Source organism: Octodon degus, unplaced genomic scaffold (assembly GCF_000260255.1).
Source record: "Octodon degus isolate 3935 unplaced genomic scaffold, OctDeg1.0 scaffold00035, whole genome shotgun sequence".
Classification (NCBI taxonomy): Eukaryota; Metazoa; Chordata; class Mammalia; order Rodentia; family Octodontidae; genus Octodon; species Octodon degus.
This window is the reverse complement of record NW_004524611.1, coordinates 5,234,130-5,251,597: the sequence shown is the minus strand read 5'-3', so window position 1 is coordinate 5,251,597 and position 17,468 is coordinate 5,234,130. Positions and strand designations below refer to the sequence as shown.

General features: G+C 50.6%; 1 protein-coding gene across 2 annotated transcripts; it reads left to right on the top strand.

Annotated features, from left to right (window-relative positions):
- Positions 1 to 5,346: 5,346 nt before the first annotated feature.
- On the top strand, positions 5,347 to 9,865 carry Igfbp1 (insulin like growth factor binding protein 1). Of its 2 annotated transcripts, none has more exons than XM_023714410.1 (4): positions 5,347 to 5,900; positions 7,221 to 7,399; positions 8,330 to 8,455; positions 9,185 to 9,865. In XM_023714410.1, exons 1-4 carry the CDS (start codon positions 5,528 to 5,530, stop codon positions 9,314 to 9,316), a joined length of 810 nt encoding a protein of 269 aa, XP_023570178.1. In that variant the 5' UTR covers positions 5,347 to 5,527; the 3' UTR covers positions 9,317 to 9,865. The 2 variants fall into 2 exon arrangements, with proteins under 2 accessions (XP_023570178.1, XP_004630409.1); XM_004630352.2 differs by having other exon boundaries at positions 5,348 to 5,900; positions 8,327 to 8,455.
- The last annotated feature ends 7,603 nt before the right edge of the window (positions 9,866 to 17,468 follow it).

The window sequence follows — 17,468 nt, the reverse complement described above, 5'->3', positions numbered from 1 at the left end:
ATGTATGGGCCTCCTGGGTCCACCTGGCATCTGCAGGAGGGCAGCGTGGGGGCTGAGTGAACCAGGACCTCAGCCATGCAGCTAAAGCTGAGCTTGGAATGGCCTTGACTCATGGTGGTCACAGGCCCCTCAGCGACACCCAGGACTTCCCACATGGGTCACACCAGCGATCTTGCCTTACACACCGTCCTCATCTAAGCCTCTCTGGCTGTGTTGACCTGGTTCCCCCACAGCCCTGCCAGCTCCCACTGTCCTCCCAAAGGCCACCCTGTCATTTGCTGGGTGGAGAAGCCTGCTACCTCCAGGACCAATGTGGCAGACTTTCCCAAAAGGTGCCCGGATGTAGGACGCTCTTCCTCTTAGCTGGGAAAGCTCTCCACCCTCAGGACTTCAAGCTCAGTAGGTCACGGCTCTACTGGGGACACACCCCATGGCCCTAACCCCCATGCTTTGCTCCCAGCTCTGCACTGAGAGGAGGGCTTGGACTGGCGGGTGATGGAATTTGGGTACAAAACTGTCAAGGCCGAGGTAATGGGGTGAATGTGGAGTTGGGGTTTTTAATGAATGGGGAAAAAGTGGCATTCTAGTGGGAAACAGAACTTAAATTCTGGGCCCAGGATTAGGGCTAGGTGGGGCAGGCTGCTGAGTCACAGCTGTCGCTCTGACCTGCCAGGAAAGGGTTGTCACCCTGCACAGGCCTGGAGGAAGGGGCCCGGCACCATTTTCATTGCAATTGCTTTGGGAGGGAAGGCAGAGTTTGGTGATGTTTTGGTCAGCCGTTGCTATGGGGCAAGCAGTGGAAATATTTGGGAACTGATTCTATGGGAAGTTCTGCTCCACGCAGGGTGAGGTAGTTCCCAGGGCAGGAGGGCAAGGGCACAGCAGGGTGCACTGTCCCGGCCAGGCGAAGTGTCTGGCACCCAGAATGTGGGCCCGAATGTCTGCCAGCGGATTCCTCTTTCATGTGTTTCATTAAGAAAACATTTCGGGCGTAGACAGTGATTGCAAGGTGAGAGAATCGAACAGAAAACAAAACTCAGAGCACAGATTTTTCCTCTGGAAATGAAGTTATTTAAGGACAGATATTGAAACCATTCATTTCAAATGAAACTTTTAAAAACATAAAGTTTAAAATTTAAGTTTCAAACAAAAGAATGTTAAAAGAAAGTTTCAGTGGTTGGTTCCATAACCAGATACTAAATACTGCGCAGTAAAAATTAGCAATGTACCAGTCAGTGTTTAGAGAAGAGGATGGAATGTGAGATACACAAGTGTATGAGAAATTACAAGATCAGCTTAGGACGGTTGCCCAGAGTTGGATGAGGAAGCATGCGGGGCGCCTGCACCCTGGAGGCCAAAGGATCCAGCGCGGGGCCTGGAGCCCACTGCAGGGTCCCATGCGAGTCCGTATCAGGAGGCCGATAGGTCTGCGCCAGAAGGTGGAAGAGTCCACTCTGGAGGCTGAAGAATCTGTGCTGCGAGCCAGGAGATGATGTCCAAGATGAAGTTAAAGGCTCGAGCTCCTCAGGAGAAAACCAGATCCGTCCTCCTTCATGGGCAACAAACCACCTAGGGCGGGTGTTCCACACCCCAACATGTGGAATTGCTGAGCAGATTTGGTTGAGCTTTTCTTACTCTGATGGACACAACCATCACAAACAACAAACACAATCATGAGCTGTCAACTACAACTGCCTTTGCTTCCCCGCCTCGTTCTGGTAGTTGGTGAGCGGCTGCGGCTTATTGCGCTGTTCAGGTAGTGCAAAAGTCAGCTCAGCATTCAAGTCTCCCCTCACACCTCAGGGACCGGGGCTAAGAGAGGAAGCAGGAAGTTCATTTCAGCTTGGAGACTGTTTAGGTAGGTCCTAGAGCAGCACGAGTACCCGGTAGGAATCAGAAAGGCAAGGGTGGTTACGGAGAGCCGGGTACAGTGGTGCACACTGTAACCCTAGCACTTGGGGAGGCTGAGGCAGGAGGCCTGCAAGTTGAAGCTCAGCCTGGGCAACCTAGTGACTCAGCAAGCCCTGCCTCAAAATAAAAACATTTGAAAAGGGTCCAGGGACGCAGCTAACTGCCACAGCCCTGGCTTCGGTCTCCAGTGCTGGAAAGGGAAACCAACCCTCTGGGTAGCCGTTCAGTTCACGTCCTGTCAGGTTCTTGTCTGGCCTTCTCAAGACGCTGGCCCTGTGGGGACTCATACTCCTTTTGGTATACACCAGCTGTACCACATTCTGCGCCTTGTTGCTTTAACTCAGCTTGGAGATTTTTCCTCCAGCAGATCCACGGAGCTGTTGTCACTGTACATTTGTCAGGGAAAGGATGCCCGGGTGTACTGATCGCAGCCCTGGCCCTGGGCGTTTGGGGCACCACAGGCGCGCTTCAGAGCAGAGATTGTTGGTCCATCTTTTCTTGTCACCTGTGGTGTGCAGAGCCCAGGGCTGACACAGAATCCTTTCCTGTGCCCCCACAACTCCCTGCAGCAATGCCCATGGGCTGGGTGTGTCACAGCAGCCCCAAGAAGCAGGGATGGGATGGCTTCCTCCATCCCTGGGGTGAATCCAGGTGGACCTCCCAGGGGCAGACGCTGGTGGCGCCGGCTGGCTGTACACGGTGCACGCTCTGGGTGGGGGCAGCACTCCTGCTTCTCCACACCCTGGACATCTTCCCCAGCCCCTTCTGCTGGTGACACCTCCCCAGTCCCCAACTCTGCTGTCCCCACCGCAGTGCCCCAGTGGCCCATCGCCCCCCAGTCCTTAGGTCCTCTCCTTAGCTACTAGAGTGTCCTCTACACCCCAAACCCGGCCACCCTGAGCCCCACCACGACTCTCCACAAGGAGCATCCAGGCTGCCTCCCTCAGTCATCAGTATGTGTGTTATTTAGGTCGCCTTCACCAAGTGACAGCACGGGGGATTTCCCCAAGGTAGGAGTGTGTGGGTCAGGAGCATGCTTCAGGTGACAGGGGTGTGAGTGACCCCCTGCCATGGGCCAGGGCAGCTTGTGAGCCTGTGACTTTGTTTTTCTTTTAAACAGACACAATAGATTTTTTTTATTTTATAAAGAATAAAAAACATTACAAACAATACAGAATTTCAACAAACAAGACAGGAATCCAACAATTGCTGTTCTATGACATATTATTGTCTTCAAAGTAGTTGTTCAGATTATCAGATATAAGCATGTAAAACTGGTCAAAAAACTAAGCATTAACTGTTCCTTTCAATAAGTCAAGAAATTAGTACAATTATTGTATTGTAGAAAAGTATTTTTTTCTTCCTTCCTTCTTTCTTTTTTCCTTTCCCTCATTCCAGTTCTTTGAGTAGTTTCTTTCCCTTTCACAGTATGTAGTGTGCCTTTTGCATTTTATTTTCTCCTTCCGTTCTTACAGCAGGAAGACACTATGGTGTTTACACATCTGGGTCTGGTTTATTTTGTGAGTTTGGACTCTAGTTGCATTCATTTACTTATAAAAGCCTCCAGTTTATCTCTGTGTATAGCTGAGTAGCACTCCATTGTATAAAAATGCCACATCTTTTGTATCCATTCCTCAATTGATGGGCTTCAGGGCTGTTCCTAAGATTTCACTAGGACAAATTGTGCTGCTGAAAACATGGTGCACAAGTACCACTGTGATGTGATGCATTCTGCTTTTCTGGGAAGATTCCCAAAAGGGGACTGGCTGGGTGGAGCGGGACCTCTAGTCCTAGCTTGTTGAGGAGTCTCCATACAGATTTCCACAGTAGTTGCACCAGTCTGCACTCCCACCAACAGTGGAAAAGAGTTCCTTGTCCCTGCAACCCCTCCACCATTTGTTATTAGCTGACTTTTTGATGATAGTCATTCTTTCTGGGGTGAGATGAAGTCTCAGTGTTGTTTTAACATGCATTTTTTGAATGATCAATTATGTTAAACATATATATATATATATACATGCATATGTATATATATATGTATGTATATATGTATATGTGTATGTATTTGCAGTACCAGGGATCAAGCGCAGGACCTGGCAGGCTCTTATGTTGCTGAGCTATATCCCCAGCCCTTTTTCCATATATTTATTTGCCTTTTGTATTACTTCATCTGAGAAATATGTGTTCATCTCAGATGCCTCTTTTTTGATTGGGTCTTTGAAGTTTGGGGGCCTGAGGAATCCAGATAGTTCTTAGCTCAGAGTTGTTGAATCTTCTGTCTCCCTCCTCTGGCTGCAGTGTCCTCCTATGTAAAGTGACAAGCTGGATGTGTGGCCCCCAAGCCCTCCTTAGACCTGAAATCTGCTTTGGGGGTGGGCGGGTGGTGCTCTGAGCCTGCCCTGGTCCTAGAGGTGGAGATGGGGCTGGCAGGATGCAGAGCTTGGGGACCCCAGCCTGGAGGCTTCACCTCCCTAGCGCATGTCCCTCTGGGAGCCCCTGAGCCCCCAGAGATGGGGCATTTCTGATTTTCTTTAAGGGCTTCTCACATTCTTTCTTTTTTCATTTATGTATTTGGTACAAGGTCTCACTACACAGCTTGAACTCAAAGTGATCCTCTTGTTTCCAGCTTCCCCAGTGCTGTGACTGCAAGCATGTGCCACCACACTGGGACTCAGTTGCCAGCTCAGCATGGCATGAGGGACTGGGGATTGAACCCCGGTCCCTGAGCTTGCCTAAGCAGACGCTTAGTCCACTGAGCTATCTCATCGGCCTCACGTTATTTCTTGTGACTCAAGAGAATGCCAGGCAGAAGGCATTTTACCTAAAGAGAAAGACTTTGTATTCACTTACTGATAAACATTTGACTTAAGCCAAGATGGCCAGGCAGCTGGGACCTGGACTCCTGGCACCCTTCTCTCCCAGTGAGAGACACTGAGCCCAGGGGGCTTGAGCCCCTGGGCAATATGGACTTCTTTGGGGGCTTCATCCAGCAGAGAGAAAACTAATTTCTGGGCTTTTCCCTAGGGAAACCCACTCCCTCCATGCCCATCACAGCTATGGAGTCCTGGGTCTGACCTGTCCAGCTCTTGTCCACCCTTGGCCTTGGTTCCCCTACATGCAAAACAGCCAGGCTTTCCCTGAGCTCAGGAAGGGAGCAGATCCCCAGCCAGGCCTCCTGTTCCCCAGAACAAAAACAAGTGCTACCCCCATCTGGCGGTGAGCCTGACCTCAGAACTGGACTTTAGCTCCCGCCTGAACCCATAATAGCAGGACAAACAGAGCTGGAACCTGAACCATGTACCCTCCTTCCACCCACGGTTTGCGCAGAGCGCACGAGCAAAACAAACTTATTTTGAACACTGGGCTGGGAGCACGGTAGCGCTGACAATCATTAACCTCTGGGTCCTGGGGTCGCCTGCTTCATAAGGAGCTGGCTGCACCCCACAGGCATCATTTGCAGCCTCTGCCACCAACCGGCCCAGCATCAGACACTGACTCAGCTGCCCATCCTCGACCATCCACTCTGCACCTTTGCCACCGCGCCCAGCACTGACCACCGTGCCCAGCACTGACCACCATCCAGTGAGGCTGTCTACTGCCCACCACAGGCCTTGTGATGCCTGAGGTCCCAGTCACTGGCCCTCGGCCGCTCCTGCTCCTGCTGACCGTCCAGGTTGCCATGGTGGTCAGCGCGCCCCAACCATGGCACTGCGCGCCCTGCTCTGCTGAGCGCCTGGCGCTCTGCCCACCCGTGCCTGCCTCCTGCCAGGAGGTCTCCCGGCCTGCAGGCTGTGGCTGCTGCCCTGTGTGTGCCCTGGCATTTGGTGCCTCCTGCGGCGTGGCCACTGCACGCTGTGCCCAGGGACTCAGCTGCCGTGCACTGCCTGGGGAGCCCCGGCCCCTGCAGGCTCTCACCCGCGGCCAGGGAACCTGTGTGCCAGAGTCAGCTGTGTCCACCTCGGGGGCTGTGTCCAGCGCTGAAGGTGAAGGTAGGACAGTCCCCACCCCTGGGCCCAATGCTTGCAGCTAGAGATGTGGGTGGAAAAGAACTTAAGTCTCTCTGGAGGCCCATCATTGCTTGGTCCTGGTGGGAGGTGACCCTGGAGAGGGGAGAGACTGACTTCGGACACCCTGGCTCCCTAAGATCTCTAGAGGCCCGGATGGAGAAGGGGGAGGCAGCAGAGCTGGCGGGTGGGGCTGCCAGCCACAGGCAGCATCCAAGTCCTCTCCTCCCAGCACAGGCCCGCAGCAGCCCCAGAGGCTGGAAAGTTCATTCGGGAAAGTTTAGGTTGGGAACTCCCTCCTGCTGGCCCTGCAGGAGGTGTTTGGAATGTCCTTTGTGATATATATCCTGTGAATACGCCGTGTGCCTCCCTGGTGTTTGTAGAACATAATGTGAAAATTTAGGCTGAAAACTTCACTTCCATTCATTGCTATAGACAAACAATGTTTGATGTGTATGTTGTCCCCTGAGAATGGGACAATCAGGCTGCTTCCTGAATTTAGGCTGTGATTTGTTTGTAGTAGGAAGCTGAGGAAAGGCCTCTTCCTCCCCTCCAGTGCCCTATCGCCCCATCAGGGCTGGTGGCATGTCCTGTGTGAGGCTTGGAGGGGTCTCGTGGTTCCTTACCTGATAGGGATCAGCCTGGGAACACGTGACCCTTCCCAGGGAGAGCGTGTGACCCTTCCTGGGACCAGCTTTTACTGCAGGTTCTCCCTCCAGTAGAGTAAATGAAAGAGGCTGTCTTAATGGTTTACAAAGGGCAGGATTTCCCTGGGGTGAGGGTGTGGCTTTGCTTCTCACCCCTGGAGTCCACCTGCAAGGTGGCTGTCACCTCCCCATCTTTGGGGGCTGTTAGGAAGTCACTGGGCATGTGGGCTGGCAGATTCCCCCAGAAAAGGAGAGGCTAGATGTCTGCCTCAGGAGAGGGGCACTCTAGATCCCAGTTTGGATGACCCCTTGCCTGATCCTGGAGTACTACTGAAGTCCCCTTGTTCCGGATGGGAATGCTGAGGCTCTGAGGCTCCTCACGAATTGGCTCTGGAATCAACCCCTGCCTTAACCTCGGCAGATGTGCGCAAGGTCCCCTCCCTCATGCCTCGGAGGCGAAAGCACAGGCCCTCCCGGCTGCCTCCTGAGACAGCGTTTCTGCAGAGCACTTAAGCTGCTGCACTTAGTTGTTCCCGGAAACAATTGCCACATCAGGGTCAGCCCGATCAACCTTGAGTCCCAGCCTAATGCCGAGGTGAGGGGACAACTTGGGGTCGGTACTGCTGTAAGCTCACGGGCTGGGGTTCTCCCTTTTCAGAGGCCAAGGTACCCCGGGCCCCCCAGCACCCCGAGAGTGGCGAGATGACTGAAGCGCAGCTGCTGGAGAATTTCCACCTGATGGCCCCCTCCAGGGAGGACCTGCCCATCCTCTGGAATGCCATCAGCACCTACAACAGCATGCAGACCCATGATGTCGCAGACATCAAGAAATGGAAGGTGAGCAGGGTGGGTGCATGCTTGGGGTGGGCCTCACCCCTGAAAGGAGGGTGTTGGAGATCTTCTCTAAAGAGCTGAGTTGGAAGCTGAGCACAAGGATCTCAGTTCTCTCCACTGTATCTTTGGGAAAAAAAAATTAGGGTAAAATGCACAGCATAAAATTTACTGCTCAAACCACTTTCAGTGTAGATGTTCTTTCCTCCTCGCCAGCTCCCCTGCAATCACTGCCACCTGCATTAGCAGCTGGTTTTCGTTTCACCACTGGAGGGCAACAGAGAACCAGAGTTGGAGGAGTGTGATTTCGTTTGGTGGGGATAGCAAAGTAAGAAGGAGCTCCTCATACAAATATGCATACCCCAGAAAAGTGGAAGGAGCACTCGTTAGGAGCTTCAGAAGTCCACCTGGAACTGAGGACAAATGTAGGAGACTTAATCCTTACTCAGGTTATCCGGCTGAGGGTCTCTCGCTCCTCCCTGGACTTGGAGTGGGTGGAATTATCTTGTAGATGGCAGAGGACAGAGATGTTCCAGATCTAGACATCTGGGTGACTGAAGCCCCCTTTCCTGGAGCCGTGTCCACCTGCAGCAGCAGGTGGCAGGTGGCACAGCTATTCAGCAGGTGCCAGGAAGGGACTGGAAGAGTTTCGTGGGTTTTGTTGACTGGGTACTTGCCTGGGAATGCCTTTGCGTAGTTGCCTAGGTAGTGTGCAGAGGGAGACAATGAGGTTCTCATCCTTTATCCTGATGGCTCAAGACAGTGACCCCCTCATGCATGGGACAAATCACATTTGACACTCGAGGCTTCGTCCTAGATTCCATGGCCAGGAGCTCCTGCCCTTAGAAACCCTTCTGCCTGAGTCATCCTCTAGGCTGATGGTCACAGGTCACCGTCTCTTCTGTTGGTCCTAATGTCACATGTTTCTTTTAGCAGCCATGCCAGCGAGAACTCTACAAAGTACTGGAGAGATTAGCCAATGCTCAGCAGAGGGCGGGGGAAGAAATCTACAAATTTTATCTGCCAAACTGCAACAAGAATGGATTCTATCATAGCAAACAGGTAGGTGAGCTTGTGAATGGTGTTCCTGTGGGCTGGTCACGGGTCCCCACATCCCGCAAAGCCCCTGTCCTTCATGGCAAAGAACATTCAGTTCTAAAGACACACCACAATGGGTCTCATGAAACAAGATCACCTCCATGGGGCCCAGGAGAGGGGAGTCCACGATGGCCCGATGGGCAGCTTCAGATCCCATGGCAAGGAATGGGACTCAGTGCTGGTCTGCAGCCCTGGGGGCAAGCAAGCAGAAGACAGGGCGTCCTCAGGTCTCAACACTTGGGGCTCCACCCCCACCCCACTGATCCAGTTGAGGGGAGCAAGGATCTCTTGGAACTTCTCTTACTATAGTAAAATACAGTAGCATTGCATGCCTTGCCAAAGAGGAAATGAGATTTCACTAGCCCAGGACTTTCTGGGACTCAGAGAAGCACAGGTTCGGAGGATTTCCATCAGGGGAGACTGAGGTCTAGACACCACTTTACAACAGATGGGAACAGGGGTTCACATTCAGGATGCGCTGTCCCAGGACTGGGCTCCCGGGCACTGGGGCCATGGAGCAGGTAACTGTCGTATGCCCTGCCATTGCATTTGGGCATGTGCCACTTAGCTGCCAGCCCTGCCTCAGGACAAGCTGGTAGGGACTGGGCTGCCAGCTCCGGGTCCTCACTGCGCCAGCAGCTTCTCTGGGCTCCTTCTCTGCCGCCTTTGACCTCCTCGGTCCTTTCTTCACAGTGTGAGACGTCCCTGGACGGCGAGGCGGGGCTGTGCTGGTGTGTCTATCCTTGGAGTGGGAAGCGGATCCCGGGGTCTCTGGAGGCCAGAGGGGACCCCAACTGCCAGCAGTATTTTAACCTACAGAGCTGAAAATACATGTACTATATGTTCTTTCACGTGAGCTATTTAAGGACCTAGTATATTTATACTCCAGAGCACACACATTTTTATATATGTGCATATGTATATATACAGGAGCTAGTTTTTATACTACACACGTGACTTATATATAATCTGGTTTATATTTATTCACTCTAAGTTTATTTTTTTCTACACAGTAACTTGTGCTATAGTAATTTATGTATCACAAAACTTCTCAGCGCCTCACGTGTAAGCACCTGTGTTTCTGCTCTCCCAAACGCTTCTGTTTCTCCAGAGCATGGTTGATGCCACCCAGGAAGAGCGCCAGCAAAGGCTGTGCAGCACTTCTGTCCTATCTAAGGGACAATGAATCTACATGTGAGAAAGCTTTGCTCTGTAGCTCCCACAGGCACGTGCCTGGTGGAGGGTGGCAGAAAGGGGAGCAGTGAGGAGTTGTGGATGTGACCGGGGCTGGAGGGAGAAGTGGAGATTGCCCCGGGCATCTGTTTGTGCAGAGCGGAAACAAAGCTGAAATAAAACCTGCACAGTGGCTGCTGACGGAAGCGTCTCACGTGTGTTTGTACAGTCCCCTCGCCTGTCCGCCTCACCCGCTCGGACAGTTGGTGTTTCGTGCCGGGTGGTGGTGCTGGTTTCTATCTGCAGAGAGGATGCCCCTCACCAGCGGGGTCTGGGTGAGCCAGGCCCCTTTGTCCCCAGGGCCCTTGGGCCTCCCTTCCCTTCAGCAACAGACAGGCAAGGACAGGCCCTGGGCTCTTCCTGGGAAGGTCCCGCAGCAAGTGCTAACTTTGGTCCCTTTGCTCATTCCCCTCTACTTCCGCCCTTGCCCCAAGCACCACCACAGCGGCTCAGCTGCCCTCATATCTCTGGGCCCAAGCCCCCATCTCCTCTGCCCCCGAAACTGTGAACCATCTGGTTCTCCCCACAATGCCCCGGCACCCACCCACCCACTGACCACTTCCAAGGGCCACTTCCCTCTGAGACAGCGCCTGGCCCCACCTATGTCCCAGCCATTTCCTGAGTCCTGGATGCTCTGGCTTCCCCTCACCCCAGGCTACCTCCTGGGAGGCCAGGGTTGCTACTGTCACCTTTGCGTCCCATGTAGCATTGTCCCCGCCCAGGTTGCCACCCTCAGTGCCAGGACCCCAGGGCTGGTCCCTGAGCTCATAAAGTGCAGCCGACAGAGGCGACTGCCTTCACCCACTCAGGGCACAGGCTGGGGTCTGGATCCTGCCCCTGACTCCCATGTCACTGAGGCAGACTGCGCATGCTTGTGTCTGGTCCTAGCTAGACATTGGGGAATTAGCTAGGGAAGGTGAGACTGCCTAAGAGACACGCTCAGGGCTCGTTTATCTACTTTTTCTTTCTTTCTTTTTCATGTGTGGTATTAGGGTTGCACTCAGGGCCTTTGCATCAAATCTCCCTCCTTCATCTTTTGAGATGGGGCCTCACAAAGTCCCTAAGCTGCCCAGGGACTGAGCTTGAACCTGTGATCCTCCTGTCTCAGCCTCCTGGAACACTGGGATCACACGGGCATGTGACGCCATGCCCGGCTTGTCTTTGATTTTCAGTTAACAGTGGCTGGGATGGGCCGCCTCCACATGGGCTGGAGGAGGAGACCACGCAGCTCCTCACTGATTGTCTCAGTGTCTGTCAGTCACAGTCTCAAAATTCTCCTTTCAGAGAAAAATGCAAAGAAAGGATTATTATTGAGATGTGAACCTGCTCTGGGAGGTGGTGTAGCAAAGGAACAGGCCTCAAGCTTTGCACCTGGTCTGGTTTCAGAGCCTATCCGTCACCTTCTAGAAGAGCAGCCTGATGTGTCATGTGGCTCCTATTTGAGTCTCTCCTAGGACACCATACTGTTTTGATGTCACATCTGCTCTAATCATGACACCCACCAGTGTGGTTATTTGCCACCCTGGGGCCCCACGGCTGCCATTGTGTTTAGGTCCAGTGGCTGCAGTCCCCAAGTGAGGATAGATTGACCTGAAGAGAAGAGCAAACTCAGGGGACCTCCAAGATGCTGGGGTCTCTCTCCCCAGATTTCTCTGTGCCTCTCAGGTTCCCCTGTGGTGGGGAGAAATCTGTTCTAATGCTCCCGGCTCCTGAAGCCTTTGAACGCCTCTGCTTGGGGCCCACCAAGGCAGGCCTCTGCACTTTGGGTCACTTCCTGTGGCCCTCCTTCAGGCCCACCCCGCCAGTGGAAAGCGCAACCTCTACCTAGTGAGCTCCTGTCCGTAAATCCAGCCTGACCCAACTCTTACTTCTTCTGTCATTGTCTCTTACTCTTAGGACTCATTTCTGCCCCTGTTTTCTGTCTGTGTAAATTCGAAAACCCGAGGAGACTTGAGGGAGTGTGGCATGCCACCTCCTGGGTCATGCTGGGCTCACACTTGGGGCTGTTGGGGCGCGTGTCTAGTTGTAGGTCTAGAAGATGGGGGTGGCGGCGGCTGTGGTGGCAGCATCTCCCGTGATGCCCTCTCAGGGGAGCCGAGGAGGGAGGTCTCAGAATAACTTGCGGGCTCGGCGTCTCCAGCTCCATGAGCATCTTCCCATGTGCAGCTCTCAAGTCCCTGTCCCTTCCCAGTCATTGTTCCTGTGCTCATTTGTTTGACAAAAACACCTGAAGACATCATAGATATGGTCACCTAGATCCTGACTTCTTCTTGTGTTGGATTAAGAGTTTCCAATGACGATATCTTGAGAACCTCTGACATCACGAACTATTAGCATTCTCTTTATTACTGGAAATAGAGTTAGTGGTGGTTTACGACCAAATCCAGCTGGATGGCCAAGTCTAGACACCTGAGAACTAATTCAGAAAACCCAACCTCCCTGTTCAGATGCTCCACAACCACTCCCAGAATTGGAATGTGCATTTGTCAAGAGTTTTCTGGAGAAACTCACCGCTGTGACTGGTGTACACCGACACGCACTTGCAGAGTCGGCTCTGCCTGCTCTGGGGGCCGGGAAGCCCGAAATCTGCAGGGTAGGCTGGCGGGAGGGGGCCCAGGTGGGAGAAGGTGCTGCATGTACACACAAGTGCGTCTGCTGCAGTCCCTCTTGCTCAGGGCAGGCCAGTGCTTTGCTCGGCTCAGCCTTCAGCAGATTGCACAGCGCTCACACAAATTACAGGGGCGACCAGTCTTAGGCGAAGTCCTTTGATTTAAACGTTAACCTCGCTCAAGAACATCCACGATAATGTCTTACTACATGTTTGGACATTGTGGTGTGGCCAGTTTGACATGCAAAATTAGCTATCATTAACCAACAAAATGAGTATAGTGACACGCCAGAGAGGACAGAAAGTGAAAACATACGACACGCTCGATGGAAACCAGAGAAGGCAGAAAAACAGGGAAGGAAACAGAGAAAACGCAATCAATTAATGACATTCATAAACATGGTGGATTGGGAATCACTTTATTTTATTTATTTATTTTTTGCTGGCTCAGCCCACCCTGCGGGTGGGGCTGGCGTGTCATGTAGTGCCAGGGATCCAACCACAGTCCCCTGTGCTTGCCTAAGCTTGCGTAAGCAGGCGCGTTAGACAGCTGAGCCATCTTGCCAGCCCCAGGGAATCGCTTTAAAAGGGAATAGTCTAAATGTATCAGCGAGGAGACAGAGTGCCTGCAAAACGCTGAACTACACATTGTCTAAGAAGCCTTATTTTAAAGGTGACAATTCAGATATATTACCAGAAAAAGAGGGAAGCAGGAGGCCTGGGAGGTAGTTCAGTGGAATAAGTGCTTGCTTGGCAAGTGTAAGGTCCTGAGTTTGATTCCTGGTGCCACAAGGAAAAAAAGGGGGGCAGACTGAGTGGTAGAGCTTCAGGTACATGGCGCACTGGGCACAAACTACAGCACACACACACACACACACACACACACACACAGCAATGGAGAGAAGGAAGCCATGCTGACACTTACAAAGCAAGATTAGCTATATTACTTTCAGATAAATCAAATGTCAGAATAAGGAAGATTATCAGTGATAGGGACATTACATAATGAGACCGGGGTCGATTATCTAGCAGGACATAACAGCTCCTACTTAAGATGACCAGTCTCAGGGCACAGTCTCAAATACTAAGACAAAACTAGGCAGAAGTTCAAGAAGAAATGGATGAATCTGCTATCACTGTCGGAGATCTCAACCCTTCTTTCCAGAAGTAGACAGATTCCGTGGGTAGAAATCTAGGAATGACAGCCTTGAATTCAATAGTACCACTGACCAATGGAATACACTTTAGATAGAGAGACACGTAGATAGATAGATAGCCCCAAAAATAGCAGAACACACATTCTTTTGGAGCTCATTTGGGAAATTCACCTGGAGAGACCATATTCTGGGCCAAAAAGTGCACCTTGATAAGTTCAAAAGAATAAAAATTACGTAGCATCCGTTCTTCCACAAATTAAATTATAAATCAAAGTAGAGTACAATATAAAGATAGCTAGAAAATCACAAATTATTTGAAGATTAAACAACAGTTTTCAATAACACATGATGTGAAAAAGGAAGCTTAAGAGAAATTAAAACATATTTTTAGCTAAATTAAGATTAAAGCACAGTTGATCAGGATTGGTGGGGTGCAGTGTACAGGCAGGGTAACACGTGGAGAACTGAGTACAGGTGATAGAGTGCAAGAATTTTCTAGAAGTAATCATTTAAAATTCCACTTTAGGAGGCTGGAGACTGAGCTTAAAGCACACACAAAGGGGAGCTACCCGCTCGGGACCCCCTCCTGTCCCTCTCTTGGACAGGAGCTTTCTTTCTCTCAATAAATATATTCTGCTCATAAAAAAAACACACACACAAAATGAAATAAAAAAGCTAACATCATGGAAGTGGAAATCAAGAAAAAATGGAAAAATTAAAAGAAACTACATCTAGTCCTTTGAAAAGTTTAATGAGCTAACGGACTCATAATTATACTAACCAAGAAAAAGAAAAAGTTCAATTTATTTTAGAAATAAAAGAGAGGCCATCACTGCGGGTGCTATGGACATTAAAGGGTAACAGAGGAATACTCTGCAAACCTTACGCCCACAAACTTGATAATTTAGACACAGTGGACTCATTTCTTGAAACTACTACATTTCACAGCAGGAGAAATAAATATTTAACTAGAGATAATATCCATTAAAAATTAAATTGAGTAAAAGCCTTCCAAAAATAAGGCTCCAGACCCAGGTGGTTTTACTGGTGAATTAATATTCATCAATATTTAAGAGAGAAATGATAGCAATTCTTTGTGTTCCTTTTCTTGAAATAATTGCCATATAATACACTTCCTCACGCATTTTAGGTCAACAATACCCTAATATCAAGCCATATATAGACATCACAAAGGTGAAAACTACAGATCAGTATTTCTCAAGAGCTCAAATGAAGAATCCTTAACAAAACACTAGCAGGTCACGTCTGACAAGGAACATCAAGCTACAGTGCTCAGACCCACTGGCATCTTGTGGACTGCCGATGATCTTGTACCTCTTGGGTCAGAAAGGAAGACCGCAAGGCCCCTGAGTTCTGGCTTTGGTTGTGTTAGGGCACAGGTGTCAAACATGATTTTCTTCCCTCTTTCCCCTCCATCCTTGCCTTTCTCCCTCCCTCCCTTTCTTCTATAAAAATTGATTTTAGCTACAATATTTTTATGTGGAGAAAAGAATATAACAATAGAAAACAGGGTTCCACCTATCCAGCCATTAGGGGGATCCCATTTTATGTAAGTATTGATGTATGCAGAGACAGAACTTCCACAAGATTAAAAAAATGTATGGGTAGGAAGATGCTATGAGAGTTATACATAGGTTGATTGTACATGGTCATGTATCCAATTTGATACTTGTATCTACAATATACAAGAAACTCCTATAACTCAAAAAAAAAAAAAAAAAAAGTGAGTCAATTAGAAATGGGCAAAGGCCCTGAATCGACTTTTCTCCAAAGGAGATGAATAAATGGCTCAGAGCACATGAAAAGATGCACAGCATCATTTGTGCAGAGCAAGTCAAAGCTGCAGCGAGGCACAACCTCACTTGGCTGCAATCCCAAACCCCACAGCCGAAGCTGTCAGCAAGGCACAGAGCAACCAGCGCAGCCTCAGAGCGGTGCTGGGGGATCACATAGCACATGCTGGAAATGGCAGGAGGTATGCAGGGAAGACGTGATCCAAGTGTTACGTTAGGGTTCTCCAGAGAAGTAGAATTCATGGGTTAGACCATCCATCCATCCATCCATCCATCCATCCATCTATCCATCCATCCATCCATCCATCCATCCATCCATCCATCCATCCATCTATCCATCCATCCATCCATCCATCCATCCATCCATCCATTCATCCAACCATCCATCCATCCATCCCTTTAATCTATTAATCATCTTTATATATCAATCTATTTCTACCAGTCACCTATCATCTATCTCTCTCTCTATCTATCATTATCATCATCATCTACCAGTCAACCCCAAGTGTGGAAAGTGGCAGAGGTCAGAGGTCAGCTGAGAGCGAGGAGGGCACATAAATTAGCAGCATCTGGGAACGCGAACCCCCAGGTTTATGAATGGTGTTGCTGTGAGCTGCACACCTGTAACCCCAGCACTCGGGAGGCTGAGTCAGGAAGATCACTGTGAGTTCTAGGTCAACCTGGACTATATAAGGAAACTATCTCAAAAACAAATGTCATTGCGTCATTGTATGGGTCACACCTCTGCAGTGACACTTGGACTCCTAGCTGTATAGCTTGCTCTCCAGGCCCTGCCTGGTCACTCCATGACCCCAAACCTCCTGCACTCCTCCCCCCTCTGCCCACAACTTGGCCAGGTCTGAGAGGTCTGCTTGCCAGTTCCCTACTTGTCCCCACGGCAGCCCACGCCCTCAGACCTGAGCACCCACAGAACCAGCGCCTGATGCTGGAGCAGGCTCACCTCTGCCTGTGCAAAGCTGTGGGCTCAAGGCTGGATCTGAAGTGGCTCGGTGACAGGCTTCTGGGAGAGGGCCCAGACCTCAGAACCCACCCAGGCCTCCAGGTCCCCGCTGCCTGCTTCTGTGCACCTCCGTGGCAGGTGGATAGTGGCAGGATCCAGGGGTCGTGGGTGTCCCCTCAAAGATGATACAGAGCACATTGCCCAGAACCTAGAAGTTGCCCACGTCGTGACTACCGACGACCAACACCGGCCGAAGGTTCTCCTGAGATGGCCTGATGCACTGGCAAAGGCCTGCCAGTCCTGCACCTGCGAGGCTGAGGCAGGAGGGTCACATGTTTAAACCCAGCCTGGGCAATTTAGCGATTTAGTGAGATCATGTTTCAAAATAAAAATATTAAAATGTGGCTGAAGTTGTAGCTCACTGTGAAGACTGTGTGGGCTTAGTTTCTCAGTACTGAGAAAATCCAAACCTCAAATGGTGGGGGGGTTAAAAGAGCCAGAGTGACCCTAGCTACATGGATGCCACTGAAGGCCACCAGAAGGGTCTTGCCAGGGTTCTTGTGTCAGCCAGACAGGAACACACGTCTGTGCAGTTCTCTCCCCCCGCCAGGATGGCTACCATCTCAGAGTTATTCCTTTGGAGCCACAACACCCAGAAGCAGGCCAGTAACAGAGAACAGACATGTCCTCTCCTTTTAACGGTAAAAACTTTATTTACTATTTATAAATACATTGCAAGACAAACTTTTCAAAAATACTTTTTCTCAAAAACTTAATTAAAAAAATAAAGGAAAGCTAATAGGTAGGCAGAACGTCTCGACAGCCCTTGAAATTATCAAGGGAGCTCCGAGCAGCAGGCCCGCCCGGGGCCGCGGGCTCTGTGTGCCCAGCTTTGGGGACAGCAGGAGGCCGCGGCTGGAGCTCCTGCCCTTGGTCACAGCTGTGGTTAGTTAGGTCATCTAGTAGCTCTACCGTTTTCTCTAGGATTATCTAGTATAGATCCTATTATAGTTGGGCTATGTTGCATATACTGTTAACAACTAAGAATGCGCCTTCTCCGTATATATGCGTGAGTGGGAAGGAGAGCGTGAAAGTCCCAACCTCCTCCTGCGCGGGTCAGAGCTCTCCAAGCGCGAGTCCCAGTGTCCTCGACACGCTCCCAGTAAGCCGCTCATCTTTCCTGTTTAGAGGGTTTTTTTTTTTT

What these genes read in the sequence shown, in the direction of transcription:
- Igfbp1 (XM_004630352.2), top strand. Translation starts at nt 5,528, where the DNA reads ATGCCTGAGGTCCCAGTCACTGGCCCTCGGCCGCTCCTGCTCCTGCTG. An exon ending in CAGACATCAAGAAATGGAAG is followed by an intron (nt 7,400 to 8,326) that starts GTGAGCAGGGTG and finishes TGTTTCTTTTAG; the next exon opens with CAGCCATGCCAGCGAGAACT. An exon ending in GATTCTATCATAGCAAACAG is followed by an intron (nt 8,456 to 9,184) that starts GTAGGTGAGCTT and finishes CTTTCTTCACAG; the next exon opens with TGTGAGACGTCCCTGGACGG.